This window comes from Chrysochloris asiatica, unplaced genomic scaffold (assembly GCF_000296735.1).
Source record: "Chrysochloris asiatica unplaced genomic scaffold, ChrAsi1.0 scaffold00122, whole genome shotgun sequence".
Lineage (NCBI taxonomy): Eukaryota > Metazoa > Chordata > Mammalia > Afrosoricida > Chrysochloridae > Chrysochloris > Chrysochloris asiatica.
In genome coordinates this window covers 5,625,871-5,645,632 of record NW_006408640.1, presented here as the reverse complement: position 1 = coordinate 5,645,632, position 19,762 = coordinate 5,625,871, and the positions used below count along the sequence as shown (strand labels likewise).

The 19,762-nt window shown below is 42.6% G+C and overlaps 1 protein-coding gene across 1 annotated transcript in view; it reads left to right on the top strand.

Annotated features, from left to right (window-relative positions):
- The window catches only part of SOGA2 (SOGA family member 2), a 183,060-nt gene that overhangs the window by 146,105 nt on the left and 17,193 nt on the right, over nt 1-19,762 (top strand). Inside the window, exons 9-11 of the mRNA XM_006868701.1 lie at nt 416-583; nt 12,807-13,061; nt 18,756-19,046. Coding sequence (XP_006868763.1) covers nt 416-583; nt 12,807-13,061; nt 18,756-19,046 — 714 coding nt within the window. The remainder of the gene's footprint in view (nt 1-415; nt 584-12,806; nt 13,062-18,755; nt 19,047-19,762) is intronic.

Genomic DNA, 19,762 nt, shown 5'->3' with positions numbered 1-19,762 from the left:
GAAGTCACTCCAAGCCGCCTATCAGCCATGGCTATGGGGACCTTAGGGCCTTCTACACTTTCTTCCCCTTTGTTCCTGGGATCCAGAGAACTCTGCTGTCCAGGGTGTCAAAAAGTTAAAGCTTTTTAGCACAGTGCCCAGCAGCTGTGGCAGTTGCCTTTAGCTTCCTCCCAGTTGTGCAGACCTCAGCAGTCTCAGCATCAGAAGACTCAAGGCCAACAAAGCAACTCACTCTCGCATTTGCTGCAGATTTCCACCCACACTGTACCCATTGCCACTGACATCTATAAGGTGACCTTGTGTCCCCGTAGGAAGCAGAGCATTGCCACTTTATTACAGGCCGAAGGAACCTTTCATCTTCTGACTGAAGACCATGTTTCCAGGAGGCTGAGATCTGACTCCTGTGTCTCCCCAGGTAACGGAGCACCAGCAGCTGTTCAGTGCCCTCCGGGCCTTGCTGGAGGAATTCCGTGTGGAGCTGAGGGCAGATGAGCGGGCTCGGCTGCGGCTGCAGCAGGAGTATGCCAATGACAAGGCTGCCTGGGACGTGGAGTGGGCCATGCTCAAATGCCGCCTGGAACAGGTAGGTACATCCCCACCGAGTCTCCACGCGCTCATGCTATCAGGAGGGTGCACACTTCAGTTCCGATGCCATAATGTCCTGGTCCCAGGAGAGGACAGAGAAATAGCTACTCACTGTCTCTTCAAGGCCCCTCGCCATCCCTCATGTTCCCTCTCCCAAGTATGAAATACCACATCTACCAAACAGCACTTTTAAGCATTCATTTTTCTTGCTCATATTACAAAAAGTTGTATTTGGCTCCATTAACGGATGGCTAAGGGAGCTCTGGTAGCATAGTGGTTACGAATCGGGCTGTGAACCTCAAGGTCAGCAGTTAGAAACTACCAGCTGTTCCGCAGGAGAAAAATAAGGAGTTCTGCTTCCATAAAGATTTACAGCCTCAGAAACCCTGTGCATGGTGGCTATGAGTCAGAACCGGCTCCATGGCACATAACAACAACAACAAAAGGACGGTTTGTGTGAAGCTCTCAGATTTACTTTGACACAGTTCTACACAGGAGCAAAGAAAAAGCAGATTATGAGTTATCACCATAAAAGGTAAATGTATGATTTTCTTTAGATTTTTCAGAATTTTGAAAATAGGAGACCTGGTGGGGCCCTGGGGAGTGGCGGGCCTTCCTTGAGGCACCTTTGGCCTGATGGGGAGGAAGTTCCAGTGGAAACTCGTTCACCCTCACCGTCCAGTCGCCAGGGTACAGTCATTGTGGAATGCTGCTAGAAGCTGCACCTGTGGCAGTTACGGGTGGTCCCCCCATGTGGTCTGATGCCATCAACCAGTAAGAGGATTCAGGATAGAGTGCAACACCCTTATTCCCCATCACAGCCCTGGGCAGATGGAAAGGGAGTTTAGTTTTTCTGGGGTGTGGTTTACTTACAGGCATTAAAAGATGTGGAGAGATGGAGCGGCTGGGGACTTCAGACTCAGGGAGGAAGAGGCTGGGGGGCAGGCATGAGGAGTGTACCCTTTGGTAGTTTGATGATGCATGCAGGAGATTGTAATCATTGTAATGAAACAAAATAAGCTAGGATGACTAAAGCTAATGTTCCCCAAGAAAGAAGAGTCAGGAGTGGGGTGCCTCCTTTGGACCTGGGGTCCCTGCACTGGGAAGCACCTGGGTCCAGGGAAAGATTCATGCCAAGACCCCTGGGGATCTCCAGTGAATTCAGGGGCTACAGATGCTGAAAGAAAAAAAACGTTCTCTAGAGCCAACTTTCTGAATTCAGACCTCCAGCCTCCTAAACTATGAGAGAATACATTTCTGCTTGTTCAAGCTATCCATTGTGTGATTTTTGTTATAACAGCACTTGGTGACTAAGTCAGAATTTGTACCAGGAGAGTGGAGTGCTGCTCTAATAGTTGCCTACAATGTGGAAGCATTTTTGGAATTGGACAATGAGGAGAGGCTGGGAGAGTACTAAACCGCTTAGTAGTAAATGCCTGGATTGCCTAGAAGAGATGTTGGTGGAGTTATGGGCATCAAAGGTACTTGTGGTGAGGTCTCAGTAGGAAGTAAGGAGAGCTGTAACTGCAGATGGTGGCAATGGCATTAAACAACAGCAGCCAAACAACAGCAGAACCAGGAGACTGATGCCAGTCTGCATGGCAGCTGACCCGCAGAGACACAGTTGAGTACCTTTAGGCAGGAGGCTTCCTAGCAGAGCAGGGTACTTCTGAGCACCTGGTGGAGTTAGGCTCTCCAACCCAGGGAACAAGGGCGCTGAGCAAACTTAAGTGCCTCTGGGCATTTGTTTGTAGAGCTAAAGAGTTTTATAGCACTTACTGAAGCAGAGCAGAGACCTGGCTGGCTTCTTCTGCAGATGAAGGAACCAGAAGGCTGAAGCTGAAGAGACAAGGAACACAGGAAGCAGAGCTGCCTCTGTCTCAAAGGACAGGGTCATGACCTCTGGACTCTCAAAGGGTAGCACCATGACTTCTGGGTTCCTAACTGTGGGGCCACAGTTTCCTAAGTTTCAAAGAGCTGGATCTTCTCCAGCATGGTTCTGGAGTATGAGGCTACCGTTAAAATGGGTTTGCTGCCCTATGCTGAGGGGACAATGCTGCCATATTCAAGGGGATGGAAGAATAGAAGAACACCAGGACCAAAGGAGAGGGATCACCACTCAGGCGGACTAGGAAACTGGGCCACCACCCCTGAAGTTGAGGGGGCAGAGTTGCTGTTCCAGTGTCCTGGAAGGCAAAGCTGAAGCCCCAGGTTAAAGGGACTCACGATGTGGCGCTGCATAATAATGCTCTGGACCACAAGGTCAGTTTGAACTGCAATGTCAGCAGTTCACACACACCAGCTGCTCTTCGAAAGCCCTATACAGGGTTACTATGAGTCCGAATGATGCAGAAAGCTTCAAAAGAAGATACACAGCTTCAAAAGGGATACACAGAGTCACAATACCAAAAACAAATGATCAGTGTTCAGCCATTTCAAGAGATACCATGTGATCAAGAGCCAATGATCCTGAATGAAGAAGTCCAAGGTGCATTGAAGGCATTGGCAAAGAACAGGGCACCAGGAATAGATGAAATACAGTTTGAAATCTTTCAGCAAAGTGAGGCGGCACTGGAGGCACTCATCTATACCAAGAAACTTGACTGGAAGAGATCTGTATTTGTGCCCATTCCAAAGAAAGGTTACCCAACAGAATGTAGAAATTATCATACAATATCTCATGCGAGTAAGGTTTAACTAAAGGTGATACAGAAACAGCTGCAACCATACATTGACAGAGAGCTTCCAGAGGTTCAAGCTGGATTCAGAATAGGACTTGGAAGGAGGGATATCATTGCTGACACCAGATAGATCTGGGCTGAAAGCAGAGACTACCAGAAAGATGTTTACCTGTGCTTTTTTTTTTTACTATACAACGCTTTCTATTGTGTGGATCATGACAAGCTATGGACAACATTGCAAAGTATGAATATTCCAGAACACTAGTTGTACTCATGAGGAACCTATACATAGACCAAGAGGCAGTCGCTTGAAAAGAACAAGGGAACACCAAATGGTTTAAAATTAGGAAAGGTGTGTTCCAGGGTTGTATTCTTCCACCATGCTTATTCAGTCTGTATACTGAGCAAATAATCTGAGAAGCTATATTATATGAAGAAAAATGTGGCATCAGGATTGAAGGAAGACTCATTAACAACTTGTAATATGCAGATAATGCAACCTTGCTTACTGAAAGCCAAGAGGACTAAAATACTGATAAAGATCAAAGACCACAGCCTTCTGTATGGGTTACATCTCAATGTAAAGAAAACAAAAATCCTCACCACTGAACCAATACGCAACATCCATATCAATGGAGAAAAGATTGAAGTTGTCAAAGACTTCATTTTGCTCTGATCAATCATCAACACTCATGGAAGCAGCAGTCAAGGAATCAAAGACTTGCTGCGTTAGGCAAATCTGCTTTCAAGACCTCTTGAAAGTGTTGAAGAGCAAAGATGTCTGAGAACTAAGTAAGGTACACCTGACCCAAGCCATGGTATTTTCAGTAATCTAGTATGCATGCGAAAGTTGGATAGTGAATAAGGAAGACCTTAGAAGAGTCGATGCATTTGAGTTATGATGTTGGAGGAGAATATTGAAAGTACCATGGACTGCCAAAAAACAAACTCATCAGTGTTGAAAGCAGTACAGCCAGAGTGCTCCTGGAAGCCAGGATGACCAGACTTGTCTCTCACACTTTGGGCATATTTTCAAAAGGGACCCGTCACTGGAGAAGGATACTATGTTTGATAAAGGATTGGAGAAAAAGAGAAAGACCTCCAACAAAATGGACTGGAGCCTCGGAAACCCTGTTCAGGGTTGCTGGTAGCGATGGGCTTAGGGATAGCAACGATTGTGAAGTTGGCTCAGGACCAGGCAGTGTTTCTTTCTGTTGTGCATAGGGTTGCTATGAGTCAGAACCGACTCAGCGGCACTTAACGACACCAGCAACCCAGAATCCAGAGTACTTGGCCAAAACCCAGAGTCAGGAGGGCACGGCCTAGATTGTCTCAGAGAACAGAGGATTCTTTTCAAGCCTTGAGAGCTAGTGTAAATTGTTCTGCTATTCACAATTTAACCCAGGTTAGAATTGGACTTAGAAGACTTTGGGGATAATACAGTGGGGTGAAAATGTTTTGCCTGTGATAAGGACATGAAATTTGGTGGGCCAAAGCCTAGAATGCCGTGACTTGAATTGTGCCCCCCAAAATATATGTCCTCTTGGCTGGGCCATGGTTCCAGTGGTTTGGGAGTTATGTGATGATTGCCCATGATGTGATTTGATGTGATGAACCAGTGAAAGGGTTGCCACTTAGTAATAGAATGTAGAAGAGGCCTCACGTTGTACTCCTAGTTAGAACTAGATGTAACAAGAGGCATTCTTTTCTAAGCATCTCTTCTGGAAATATGTAAAAGTAATACCACTTACCTACACATTGTCTGCTTGTTCAGATCATTTCTTAGGATTTCTTTCAGTCCTTTAATCAGGATGAGGGAAGAAAAGTCTGTATCTTTAAGAATCTATTTTTTAGGCCTTAACCAGCCACTCCTCAGAAAACCCTATACAGGGTCGCTATGAGTCGGACTCGACTCGACAGCGCTTAACAACAAATGAGTAATTAAAATTTTATATGAATTGGCTCGAAAGACAAAAATTTGCACAGAAAGGAGACCTGCTTCAAATGGCCTTGATAAAAGGGTAAGTGACCTGTCATGTCAAAAGAGAACAACTTCCTAGGTGTCCACAATTTTACTTGTGTTACCACCTGGACTGATTGAGTGGTAATGTTAGGTCTATGAGTAGAACAGGGACACAGCAGTTATGTTAGCCCATCACGACAGAGAACCTGACCCAGTTAAGAATCCTGCCTATTGCCCTGTGCAGGTTCTTAAGTGGCACTCAGTTTATCTCAGAGCACAGCCTGAATAGCCAGTGTGGAGGAGAAATGATTAAGGACACCCTTGATGGGCTGTCTTTAAATGTATTTTAAAAAATATTTATGGGGGAGTAGATAAAATCCCACAATATTTTCAGACTTAAGTATATTTAAATAAGGGAAGCAACATCTCTGATGGTAGCCAATTCTGAAATATTTCATCTCTTTTTAGAGAAACATGCTGTTTACCTACCATGTTTGCTAAAGGTAAAGCCATAAGGAGGGTCAGTAAACACCAAAGTTGGTGCTTCAAATCCAGAAACCAGGTTGAAATAAAGAATTCATCTTCTGCCCAAATTGTTTAAGAAATATCTTAAGTATTTACCACCCAAGAAGTAATGGAAAGTGATTGATGCTAGTTCATTTGTAATAATTCCCATCTTTTCCCATTTTGACTTGAATGTAAAACAGTTGAATTCTACCAAACCTTAAATATTTTCTCTCAGCAAAAGCCATGTTGGATCAGTTCCCAAATAATATGATTCTTCCAACTCGTTCTTAAGTCAGGTGTTGTTCTGAATGCTGAGGATGTAGTAAGAAATAAAATATTCTTTGAAAATGCTCTCATTCTACTGGGAACACAAACTACTGCAATGTTTAGTACTGTGATAAGAGCCACAGTATGAGAGCATGCAGGCCACATACCTTAGTGTGAGGCACAGGAACGAATGATTTGTTAAAGTCTTCAGTTATTTGTGGAGGACTTACAGGATGATGCAAAAATGGCGAAGGGGTGGTATATGACCTCCTCTATCTTTACTTATAAGGAGCTCTGGTAGCGTAGTGATTACGAATCGGGCTGCGAACTGCAAGGTCAGCAGTTCGAAACTACCAGCTGCTCCGGGAGAAAGATGAGGCGTTCTGCTCCCGTAAAGATTAACAGCCTTAACAGCCTCGGAAACCCTGTGCAGGGTCACTATGAGTTGGAAGCGACTCCATGGCACATAATAACAACAACATCTTTACTTGTAGAGAGAGGAGAATCACCCTCAGCACATCAGGCCAAGGCTTATTCTTTTTCTTTTTTTTGTTTTTATAGTGAATTGAGTGATAGTTGTTGTTGTTGTTATGTGCCGTGGAGTCGGTTCCGACTCATAGTGACCTTGTACAGGGTTTCCGAGGCTGTAAATCTTTACGGGAGCAGAAAGCCTCATCTTTCTCCCACGGAACAGCTGGCAGTTTCGAACTGCTGACCTTGCGGCTCGCAGCCCAATTCGTAACCACTACACATATCAGCTTTACATTCATCCTATCGTATTTTGTTTCATGGCAATGATTACAGTCCCCACCATGAATCATCAAGCAACCAAAGGGTATACCCCAAAAGCCTGTCCCCAGCCATCGGCACACAGCCCCGCTCCCTCCTGACTCCAGAGTCCCCAGCCACTCCATCTCTCCACGCCAAGGCTTATTCTTATGAAATGGAGGTCAGGCATGCCTACATCTTCCAACCTTTTCACCAGTTCTGAAATGGGCCATCCCTTCAACAGCAGTCTCTGCTGGGCTCTGTAATTCACTGCTATGACCACACAGAACACACAGAACTCACAGATAATACTCATAGCTACTGTTGTTGTTATTAAATGCTGTCAAGTCGGTTCCAACTCATAGCAGCCCTGTATAGGGTTTCCAAGGAGCACCTGGTGAATTTGAACCACTGACCTTGTGGTTCAAATTGACCTTTCAGTCCAGTGCATTATCCCACAGCACCACACCAGGCCTCTGAATTAGGGAAGTTGTTGTTGTGTGCTGTCAAGTCAGTTCCGACCCATAGCGACCCTGTTTAGGGTTTCCGAGGAGCAGCTGGTAAACTTGAACTGCCAACCTTGCAGTTCAAACTGACTTTGCAGTCCAGTGCATTCGTCAGCAGTGCAACAGCAGGTTAAAATTCAGGATCTGAAATGCTCAGGATACAGTTCTTTTATCAAGACCACTTCCTCTGAGAAGTTCCCGCAAGTATGCCCAGGTCTTGCCACCACTTGGCTTCTGCCCTTTTAGCTCTGCCTATAAATACTTATCCAGCCAGTAAGCCTTGGTACCAAGGAACTCAGCTCTAACTCCATGGGCCAGCAAGCTTAGTTTCCCCTGATTAAGTGCCTGCGGCATCCCACTCCACCAGTAAGCCTCCTACCCAAAGGCACTCAGCCTTCTTGCTGTGTTAATGAGGAAGCCTATTGCTCTGACTCCTGCCAGTCTCCTGGATTTGTTGCTGCCACTTCTCTGCCATAGCATCTCTCTGCTGCCGCCTGGATGGAGGAGGTTTGGCACAGGAATATCAGGTCCAAAGGACATGCTCCACTCCTGGCTCTTCTTTCTTGATAGTGAGATTTCCTTTTCTGCCTCTGGAATGACTCATTTTAAACATAGCAGTATGACAAAATTGGAGTTCTAGTGTGGTATTATCAGAGAAGCATGGGACTGCTAACCCCAAGGTCAACAATTCAAACCTACCCATCACTCCATGGAAACCCTATACTTGGTCCCTATGAGTTAGAATGAACTCAATGGCACTTAACAAGAAAGAACATGACCGATTCCCTCATTAAGGTTCCGTACATCTTATCTGCATGGTCCCACCCCACAAAAGCATCATGTCCCTTCTTTACTTTATTAGTAAGCTTATCCAGTCCCCTGGGTGGGGCTCAAGCACTTCACTGTGCATAGACCTCAGTCATTTGGTGGGAGTTAAGAAGACTATGATTGAAAGGGCCATATCACGTAATTCACTGGCTCCCAGATGGAGAAAGAGAGAAGGGACATTCCAGGTCAAAAGGAACATTGTGAGGAGAGAACAAGGCACATTTGAGGAGCTACACTTCCATCAGATAGGAAAGAGAAGAGTGTTGAAACAGGCATTGAAACCTTAATCCTTGATTTTATCATGAGTGTAAACAGTTTAGATTTGCATTTAAAAAAGATTTTTGCTTCAAGGTAAAGAATGGCTTAGAAGCCATTAAAATTGAAAGGATTAATCTGAGATACATGATTAAATTCAGGAATCTGCCCTGGGCTAGGAATACTATACATCTTTATACTTACTAACTTTTAGTTAACTTAGCATTTCTTCTGATTATCAATGTAGGTAACCAGCCCAATAGAAATCATAGACATTTTCTTTTTACGTTACAATCGTTGTTGTTGTTAAATGTTGTCAAGTCCATTCTGACTCATAGCAACCCAATATAGGGTTTCTGAGGAGTGACTGGTGAGTTTGAACCACCAACCTTGCAGTCCTGCACTTATCCTATAGCACCACACCAGAAGTCCAGCAAATCAAGTAGAGAAATGCCACAGAATTCTAAGTGGAGTTCAACATTAACACATGCTTTGGAGAAGGCAAGCAGGGTAAGAGAAGAAAAGTTTGACTTTGGCAATTAGGAAGTCACTGGAAAACTTGCCAAAAAGTTTATTGGAGTGTGGAGCAGAAGCAAATTGCAGTTTGCTAAGAAAATGAAGTCACTGGAAATCATCAGACAATATCATTAATATCACATGCAAGTAAAATTTTGCTAATGATAAAAAGGCTTAAACAGTACATTGACAGGGAACTCCTAGAGGGTCAAGATGGATTCATACGAAGACATGGAGTAAGGAATATAATTGCTGATGTCCGATGAATCTTGGCTGAAAGCAGAGAATACCGGAAAGATGTTTACCTGTGCTTTATGACTTTGTAAAGGCTTTCAACTGTGTGGATCATTACAAGCTATGGACAACATTGTGGAGAATGAGTATTCTGAACCTGTGCTGGACCAAGAGATAGTCATTTGAACAGAACAAGGAAACACTGAATGGCTTAAAATCAGGAAAGGTGTGTGCCAGGGATCTATTCTTTCACTATACTTATTCAATCTGTATGCTAAGCAAATAATTTGAGAAGCTGGATTAATGAAGAAGAGCGTGGCATCAGGATTGAATTCATAACCTGCAATGCAGATGATACAACTTTTGCAAGCTGAAAGCAAAGAGTACTTAGACTACTTATATTGAAGATCAAAGCCTTTGGTATGCGTTGCATCTCAGTGTAAAGAAAACAAAAATCTTCACCACTGGACCAGTGAACAGCATCATGATAAATGGAAAAAAGATTGAAGCTGTCAAAGCCTTCATTTTGCTTGGATCCACTATCAACATTCATGGAAGCAGCAGTCAAGAAGTCAAATAATGTATTGCATTAGGCAAATCTGCTGCTCATGTCCTCTTTAAAATGTTCAAGAGGAGAGAGGTCAGTGTGAGGACTTAAGGTGTACTTGACCCAAGCCATGTTATTTTCTGTAGCCTCGTAGGCATGTGAAAGTTGGACAGTGAATGAGGAAAACCTTAAAAGAATTGATAAATTTGAGTTATGTTGTTGGAGAACATTAAAAGTACCATGGACTGCCAGAAGAGCAAGCAAATCTGTGTTGGAAGAAGTACAGCCAGAATGCTCCTTCCAAGCCAGGATGACAAGACTTCATCTCTCATACTTTGGATGTATCATCAGTCCCTGGAGAAGAACATCATGCTTCGTAAAGTGGAGGGTCAACAGAAAAAGAGGAAGACCTCCAATGAGATGGATTGGCACAATGGCAGCAGCAGTGGGCTCAAGCATAACAGTGATTTTGAGGACTGGGTAGTGTTTCATTCTATTGTGCAGAGTTGCTATATATAAGTCAGAATCAACTTAATGGTACCTAACAACAACAACAACAAGAAAATGAAAGATATTTTATCATTTAGGGAAAAGAAGAGGGACAAAACTAAACAAAAAGGATTTTTTCTGCCTTCTGAAAATTTTCCCTGTCGGCTTTTAGGATTTTCTCTTTGGTTTTCAGCACTTGGAGTATAATATGTCCATATATGTTTTTGTTTGTTTGTTTACTTTTGTTATTTAACCAGCTGTGTTTTCCCTGAACTCATTGGAACTTTGGTTTCATTTGTTGTTGTTAAATGCCATCTAGTCGGTTCCGACCCATAGTGACCCTCTAGAGGGTTTCCAAGGAGCAACTGGTGAGCTTGAACCACCAACCTTGCAGTTCAAACTGACTTTGCAGTCTAGCGCATTAATCCACAGCACCACAGGTTTCATATATGTCATTAATTTGGAAAAATTCATAGCCGTTATTACTGTTAATATTTTTTTTTCTGTTCAATTCTTTCTGTCTGCTCCTAAGATTACAATTGCATATAGCTCAGTCCACTTATTAAAGTCTCACAGATATTGGATGCTGCTTTTTGTTTTTTATTTGCTTGGTTGATTTTGGTTTTGTTTTGTAGTTGTTGTTAGTTTGCTCTTTTGTTTCAATTTGGGTAATTCCTGTTGACCTAATCCGACTGCACTTTTTCCCTCATCTGTACTGGGCCTGCTGAAGGCATTCTTCATTCCCCCCCCCCCCCCCCCTTTTTTTTTTTTTTTTTAGCATTTCCGTTTAGATCTTCTTTGTATATCCTATTAGTGTCTATTTCTATTGATTGCTTTGTCTGTTGACAATGAACTAATTTAGAGTTTTATTTTCCCCACTTGCTTCTTTGTAGGTCTTGTAATTTTTTTTGTTTAAAATCCATGTCTGCTCTGCCCTTGACTTTGGGGCTACTATTTGCACTTATGCTTCAAAGAGGGTGTCACTTCACACCCTTGCTCCTCTTCCAGCAGTAGACTACCATTCCTTGTTATTTGTTAGCATTGACACTTGGGAGTACCGGGGAGACATTCATTGCTGTCCTAGATCAGCCTCAGTCTTAGGCAGGGCTGTATCCCTGAGTTACAGGACTGAGGATTTCTAAATGATTCTTCCTTCCCACCCAACTGTAGGATGCCTCTAATGGGTTGGGCCTATTTTGTATTACTGCCCATCCTTTAAAGTTAGATGATATTTTTTTTCTTCCCTTTTCCAAACTGTAGTAAGGATTCACCGGTGCCCTAGAGCCACAGAGTTTACTGCCCTTTCCCCTTGACTTAAGACTTTAGTTCCTGGGAAGAGCATGGTAGAAGCATCTCAGTAAAGACCGAAGCCTTTTCTACAGGTTAACCTCCTCCAGGTATGCACCAAGGTGTGACTTTCTCAGGACTCCCCACGCCTCCTATTTTTCTTGTGAGCACCTGGTAAGGTCCCTGGAGAAGAGGAGTTTATTAGTTGGTGAAATTTCCCTTGTGTATTTTGTGTGCAGTTCCCAGGGGTTCTATATTCTCACCTAACCCAGACACAGCTTCAGCAATTCATTAAAAATTTTAGCTGAATTCTTTCTATCTTGTGTGGTATCCAGCAGTGTTTGCTATAAGTCAGCAAGTGCTTGCACCCTGTCTGCATGAAGACTGTTATATCCTTAGAGACTGGGTTACTTGCCCTGTGACTGCAGCTCTTAGATATATTCAAGAAAAGCTAAGAATTTATAGATGATTACATTGTGTGTTGTTGTGATTAGTATGAGAATGATGCTCTTTTGAGGTTTCAATATCCTAAGCTAGAAACCACAAGCTGTTTTTAAAATAATCTCAGCAGGTGACTGATTAAACTCAGTTACAGAAAAATTAAAGGAATTGTATTATTTTGTTCTTCTCAGTATAATAGTTGCTGATATTTCTCAAGTTTCAGAGCTGTTTTCATACTAGGTATTCTGTGAAGAACTTTGAATAATTATCACCGTTAACGTTCACAACAATTCTAATTGCCAAAGATCACAGAGCCAAGATTTGAACTCAGGATATTTGCCTCAGAGTCCATTCTCTTAGCCACTCTCTCTATGCAGTCCAATATTGTGGGTTTTTAATGTACCATGTGACTATACCAGTCACATCACAGACTATACCTGGTGTGGCATTGTGGGTTAATGCTCCAGACTGCAAAGTCTTTTGAACTACAAGGTCGGCAGTTCAAGCTCACTAGCTGCTTCTTGGAAACCCTATACAGGGTTGCTATGGGTCAGAACTGACTCGACGGCACTTCACAACAACAAAAAGGTTTCATCACTAAGTGCTAAGGATGCAAGAATAGACATGGTACATGCTTTCCTATAGGTATACAGAAGTGCAAGCAAGAGATGGAAGTGACTTAGAATAGGAAAGCTTAGGTCATGGGAAGTATAGCAACACTTTGTGGACTAAACTGTTTATCTTTCTGTGTGACTATCTGCGTCAACTGTTCTTAATTAGGATTTTACAGCAACAAAAAAATTTTTTTATGGGATTAGTTAAATCTTGGTTCAAACACATTTCAAGGAATAATATGTAAAACGGGCTAAGATTTTCTTCATGTATTAATGCAAGAGATGCCAGGGGTGAGCTAAGTCTTTTCTCCTTGACAGATGGAAGAGAAGACTGAGAAGAAGACTGAGGAGCCAGCTCCTCCCACGGACAGTAAAGGGGCATTTCGGAAGGAGAGAGAGGCGCACAAGAAGCTCCTTGCTGACAGTCATGGCCTAGTCATGGACCTGCGCTGGCAGATCCATCACAGTGAGAAGAACTGGAGCCGGGAGAAGGTGGAGCTTCTCGACCGCCTGGACAGAGATCGGCAGGAATGGGAACGACAGAAAAAGGAACTTCTGTGGAGAATAGAACAGGTATGGAAGCACCGTAGACACCAGAAAGCAGGGAAGATAGTGTAGGTAACTAAATGGACCTGGAAACAAAGCACTTGTGAAAGAAACCATCAAAAGCCAGGCTATGTGAGGTCCTTGCTGCATTGGTGTGTCTGGGCTTCCACAAGACGAGGAGGAAACCCTCGACTAGCTAGTGCTGGAAACCTAAGATCATGTCCTTCCATTGCCACATCTGTAGGCAGCTGTCTTGTGGGGGCAGGAGTACAGAGTGGTAGAAGAAGTAACTTTTTCAAGGAATTGAAAACTGAGGTTATTTCAGGTCTTATACAGTGATAAAACTAACTTTTCAGTTTGCTGCAGAAGATGTGCTCACAGTAGCTGCTCCAGCTTGAATAGGATTATTATCCATTAGTAAAGAAATGGTTGAATTCAGTTGGAAGTCAGGCTGTTTACTGCTTATTATACTTGCTGTGAATATTGCTGAGCTGTGATTAGGTAGGGCTTTCATCAAGGGAGGTAGCTCATCCTCTTCATCAAAACTAAGGATTCAGAAATCAAATGAATTGGGGCTGGGAAAGATGAATTGCCCCGAGAATCATTCTTTGAGTTGCATCAGACTTAGGACAGTTGGCTAAGTTTTGCAGTATTTCCTGGTGATGCACACATAGCATTTTCACATTAAACTGAGAACGGCTTAGAATTTTTCTCCCTGGCCAGATCCTTATATAACATACATTTTATTTACTTCGACCTATTACATTTATTCATGAAACCGCAAAGAAATTCATTAATTTATGAGAAATTGAATTCAAGAAAAATAACCTCATTACTCTATTATAAATATCCAAATTGCCTGCATTTGTATGGGAGGCTTTTGGAAATGTGCTTTATTCTCCATAGACATTGTACATACATGCAGATACAATGATTGACTGATTGTGTGCCGTGGAGTCAGTTCCAACTCATAGCAACCCTGTACAGGGTTTCCGAGGCTGTAAATCTTTATGGGAGCAGAAAGCCTCATCTTTCTCTCATGGAACAGCTGGTAGTTTCAAACTGCTGACCTTAAAGTTCGCAGCCCGATTCATAACCACTATGCTAAAGTTTAATTTAAGCATACTGTTTGAGAGTGAGGGAAGGATAATTAAGTGGTTTAAGAAAAAAAAATAAATAAATAAGGTGCCTTTGGTTTCAAAACTATTAAGAAGAAAATACAGAGAAGAGCTGACCTGCTTCTGTTCTTGTGTGGTTCAATTACTCATAATTGAATTATCTTACTGATTTTGGCATGGCTCCATTTCAAAATTCTTTAAATTATATCAAGAGGAATTTTGGCCACTTCCTGTTTGTCTTAGAGATGGAGCACTTGGGAAGCGTCTTCTGTAGACTCCTTCCTGTGTGTGCTCCATTGAATGGTTATGTTGCTAGTTATGTGGAAGTTGTTGGGGTAAAAGTAGCATGAACATGACCACAAATTTATCACGAACCGAACTCTAGTTAACTAGCATCACAAGTAACTTCAGGAAACTTGCCTTCCCTCTAGTATCCCTCATTTTGTTTTTCCCTCCTGTACCCCAATGGGCCCACGTGGCCCCTGTCATGACCTTTTGCGACCTCCTTTACTGATTGGCCGTAGCAACTTGTTGGTCTTGGCACAGGCCTCATTTTGAAAGCCACACTGGGATTTAAGTTAAAGCAAGTCCTTAAGTTTTTTATTTCACTCTTGGGAATGAGGCGTTCCAACCAAGGAAAGCTGGGTAAGACATATCCAATGATCTTCAACTTTTAAGCAACCCATGCCCTAAGGATGAACAAATAGTTGCCTCATTTTAAAACCATATTTTGGAAAGATAAGAGTGGTCAGAAGCTGAACCTTTTTTCCAAATTATCACAATTACAACATTTCTACCCAACTGACAACCTCAGGACTTCAGTCCTCTTGATGGCTCTGAGCATAATGTATTTACGACACATGAGTTTCCAGCATGCATCTGTTGTGGCGGATCTCCCAATCTTTCTGCAATGATTTCACTGCTGTTTTTAGAAGAGAATTTGTTACCAATTAACTGCTGCCTCAGACATGCAATGCTGTCTTTCAAAAAGAAATGTAGCCTTTCACCTGACGTAACCAACATTTTTAAAGAATATTTTACAAACCTTAGTACCAAATCTTGAAAATTGTTAAAGCTGGTAGAGGCATTTTCTGTAAGATAGGAAATTGATTGAAGTGTGTATAGATTGTCTTTCTTTTTTTTTTTTTTCTCCCAATGGTTACTGCATTGCTCATGTACTCAACTTTTAGCTATACATTTCATGAATAAATATATATATATATATATATATATATATATATATATAATATAAAAGAAATGTAACTGAACATCTTCATAAACTATTTAACAATACATGCTTTCAAAATCTGACTACTTGGTAAGCCATAGAACTTTGACAGCCTAATGCAGATGGTGAAAGAAGTGACACTAAATCCATTTTCCACTTTCAGAGCACATGCTTCATGCTTGTTTGGTGTCATTAAATCCCAACATAATGTCTGTGCCACAGAAGGCATCTTCTATGAGGCCTGATTGTGGGAACTTGGCGACGAAAATATAGTGCGTGCCATCTATCTTGTCAGCATCTTTTTGTCTCAATCCAAATTTGATTGGGTAGTGGTTAATGTTTATGGGCTCACACTACATTTCCCCTCAGAACTGCTACATTCACAGTTGACATGCAAATAAGGCAGGATTGAGCTGTGCTTGCTGGACTTCGAGCACTAAAGGAAAGCGCACAGTATGTCAACCTGGAATCCTTCCAGTGACTTTCTTAAAGCAGTTGCCTTTGCAGTCTGAAAGGCCCTTCTTTCACAACTTGCTTACAGAGTAACCTCTTCTCTGTGGGTCATTACAGGTAAGATGACACTCTTGAGGGTTTATTCTTTGCTATATGATTTGAAATGCAAATCTCTTCAATTTTCTATTTGCCTTAAAAGTTATTCTACTGTACAGTTCTAAGTGCAGCAGGTGCTGAGCCCTGATTTGAGATGATTCCCCTAGGAAACCCTATCCTTTAAGGACACATTCTTCTCCCACAGCACCCCAGAGGCATCTGTGCAGTAGAGACCTCCAGCCAAAGCCATTCCGATTCATTCTGAGGAAACCTAACACTTGCCAGCTTTCATGCAAGCTGCTCCTGGATGATCAGGTCTATTTTTGAGCTCCCACTCTGCCGATGAGAGCAGGCTTGTTCCCAGCCCTTCCCTCTAGTCATCCCTGCACCCTCTTCACTCATAGTCTCAGCACATTGTCAACTTCAGATGTGATGCTTGCATTTTAATTCCTTGCTCAAAATAGCTTGGAGATGATCACGTGTTGAGACAAAATTGTGCTGACATTCATTAGATGAACCTAATAAAAGTCTTTCCTTTTCATTTGTATTTAGCAGTTTTAAAAGAGAACTGCTAAAAACAGTGTCATTTGGGGAGGAGGTGGATGGTGGAAAGGGCTCTGCTAAAGCCTAAAGCAATTATTTGCTCTCCAAATTGAATGTGATTATATCTCAAATGCTGATGTTAAACTCCAGCTGCTTAAAGATGAGTGGACATTATCGAGTCTCCAGTGCGTCCCATGGCTTTGTTCAAGGCTGTACAGAGACCACACTTAGGTATGACTTGTGGGAGAAGGGTTAAAGTAGGGCACAAAGGCAAAATACTCTTTTATAAATAAATTAATACACTTCCAAGAGAATTGTAGAATTTCTTGCCACCATCTTAGCACTTAATGACTGTAAGCTTTTATTGCACCATTCCTTCAGGTCAAATCCAAGTGTCACTGTTGTCATTCAGATAATGACTTATTAAAACAAGCCGTCCACCAGGATACTGTGTAAGCATGTTGTCCTATCATAAAGCCTTCATTCAGGGTTCTCAGGAGTCCTGGAGTGGTGCTGTAAGATAAGCACTGGACCACAAGGTTGGTTTGAATCGCAAGGTTGGCTCACCAGCCGCTCCTCGGAAACCTTGTACAGTGTTGCTATGAGTTGGAACAGACTTGACAGCACTTAACAACATCGGGATACTCAGGTGAAACATCCTCAGGTCGTGCTGTGCATATATTAAAAGGAGGCATTGAAGAAAGCTAGGGTGTGCAGTTCGTGTCGTGCATGAGGGCCCCTCAGTGGAATGAGGCTGGCTGACCTGCTTGCCGTGTCTCTGCCTGTCTCAGCAGCTCCCTGTGGGCGTATACTGGCTGCTTCTTGTGTACTCCTTTCCCACAGGATTGACTTCTAGGCTGTAAAATAAGCTGTTTGTGGGCCAAGGCCCCAGGGAAATGGATAGTGGTTTCACCAACACATTGATGGGAGCAGTGTCATCCCGTTTTACAGATATGCTGGAACTGAGAGACCTCAGGTTATTCGCCCAGCCAACCAACCAGCAAGTTACACAAGTGGGATTCCTCCTGACTCCCAGTGACGCAGTATTTCTTCACAGATGCTTCTTGAACACATGTTGTTGCTGTTGTTAAGTGCTGTCGAGTCAGTTCCGACTCATAACGACCCTGTATATAGGGTTTCTGAGGAGCAACTGATGAGCTTGAACCACCGACCTTACAGTTCAAACCAACCTTGAGGTCGAGTGCTTATAGTAGGCCCACAAAAAAATTGTCATTTTGCATCTTTAACTGCCTTTTCAACAATGTTTTAAGCTTCTCAAGCAAAGTGTAACTTGATTTTGATACTTTCACAGCCCGCCTTGATGACTCGGTTATGTATAGAACCTTTTCCAGATGATTTGGGAATAGTCCTTGCTCCTGTTTAGTGCCATCAAATCAGCTCCAACTCGCAGTGACCCTATGAGTATAGGTTGCCTAAGGAGCAGCTGGTGGGTTTGAACTGCTGTCCTTGTAGTTAGCAGTCCAGTGATTATCCTACAGCGCCATGCCAGGACTTCTTGGGGGTAGCTAGGAATGTCAAATTCAGCCTCAAATATTTGCTATCACTGGTTTCATTCAACTGAATGTCATTCTGAAAGAGCATGCTATGTTATTGAACAATATTAGATTAGATAGATAGGTAAATAGTTCTTATTATATATTTAATAACATACGTATTTTAGTTGAAACAAGCTGACCACACTTGGTTGATTTAATGAAGATTTTCCATTTCTAGATAAGTTTTCTAACCAGATAAGGTTGTGGATTTTTAAAAAAGCATTTATAACAACTGTTATTGTTGTTAAGTGCTGTTGTCGATTCCGACCCATAGCGACCCTGTATAGGGTTTCCAAGGAGCAGCTGGTGAGCTTGAACCACTGACCTTTCAGTTCAAATGCCTTTGCAGTCTGACTCATTAGCCCACAGCGCCAGTAGTAGCCTGTAAATCAGTGGTTCAAACCCACCCAGCAGCACTGCAGAAGAAAGGCTTGGCGATCTGCTACTGTACAGATGACAACCAAGAAAATCCCATGGAGCAGTTCTGCTCTGAAAACGTGAGGCCACCATTAATTGGAAAAGGTTCAACAGGAACAAGTATATGGCATATGGTATGGCACATCTTATGTTTTGTTTGAAATTAAGGTCAGTATTTTAAGGACAATGGCTTCTCACAGTCTTTCAAGTTGACCCATATGAAATTCCAAATTGTGGAGAAAATGGGGCCTTAGGGAGAGCAACAGAGAAAAATGTGAGGCTAATTATTTTCACTTTTATCACTGTCAAGTTACAGAAAGAAAACAGTCCCCGGAGAAGTGGCAGTTTCCTCTGTGACCAAAACGAAGGCAGCCCCTGTCCCTTCCCCCACCAGGGAGGCCTCCATGTGCCTCGCGCCGTGGGAATGTGGCCCTGCTCTGACATGGAATCCATCCCCTTTGAAGACCAGCCACTGTCCAAGCTGAAAGAGTCGGATAGATGCTCAGCCAGCGAGAACCTTTATCTGGACGCCCTGGATGAGGACTCCGAGGAGCCTCCGCCACGAAGGCTGGATCGGGAGTTCAGGAACTGCCTCCCAGAGGTCAGCTCAGCTCTTACTCCATTCCAGCTCCTTCTCACGATGCTGGATCGGGTCTTCCAAGTGTCTCAGCCTTTCAGTTTAGTAAAAGCAAAATCTTTATGCTGGCTAGATTGTGTGTGTGGTCCTCACCTAACCTCATGCTCTATGATAACTTGATTTGCCTGCTTGTCTAGTTTAGAATTATGGGAATCATATCTTATATAGAAGGGAAGGGTTTCACAAATTCCAGCTAAGTATACAACAAGAAGTCAATCTGGGAAGTGTCTTATTTTTTATTTTTCTTACAATCTTAATAATTTTCTGATTATAAAAAATTACAACCCATAAAAGTCTGTTTTAAGGAAATCTTGAAGAAGCAAATGCTATTAGACAGTGACACATTATAAATATACCTAGTCCTCACCTGTTAACTTGGGTAGGTTCCCAGGACCAGATTATTATGCAAAAATTGGCATTATGTGAAAATGGAGGATTTTTCATTTTGTTTTCAGACCATCCATTTGATTTTTTGAAGAAGTCTGATCATAGAAATAATAATAGTTAAGACTTACTGATGTGCTCATCACTGTGCCCAGTTGTTGTTAAGTACCATCAAGTCAGTTCTGACTCATAGCAGCCCTGTAGAGGGTTTCCGAGGCTTTTAAGTCTTCACAGGAGCGGAAAGCCTCATCTTTCTCCCAAAAATAACAAGCAGTGAGTGAAAAATAAATAGCAGC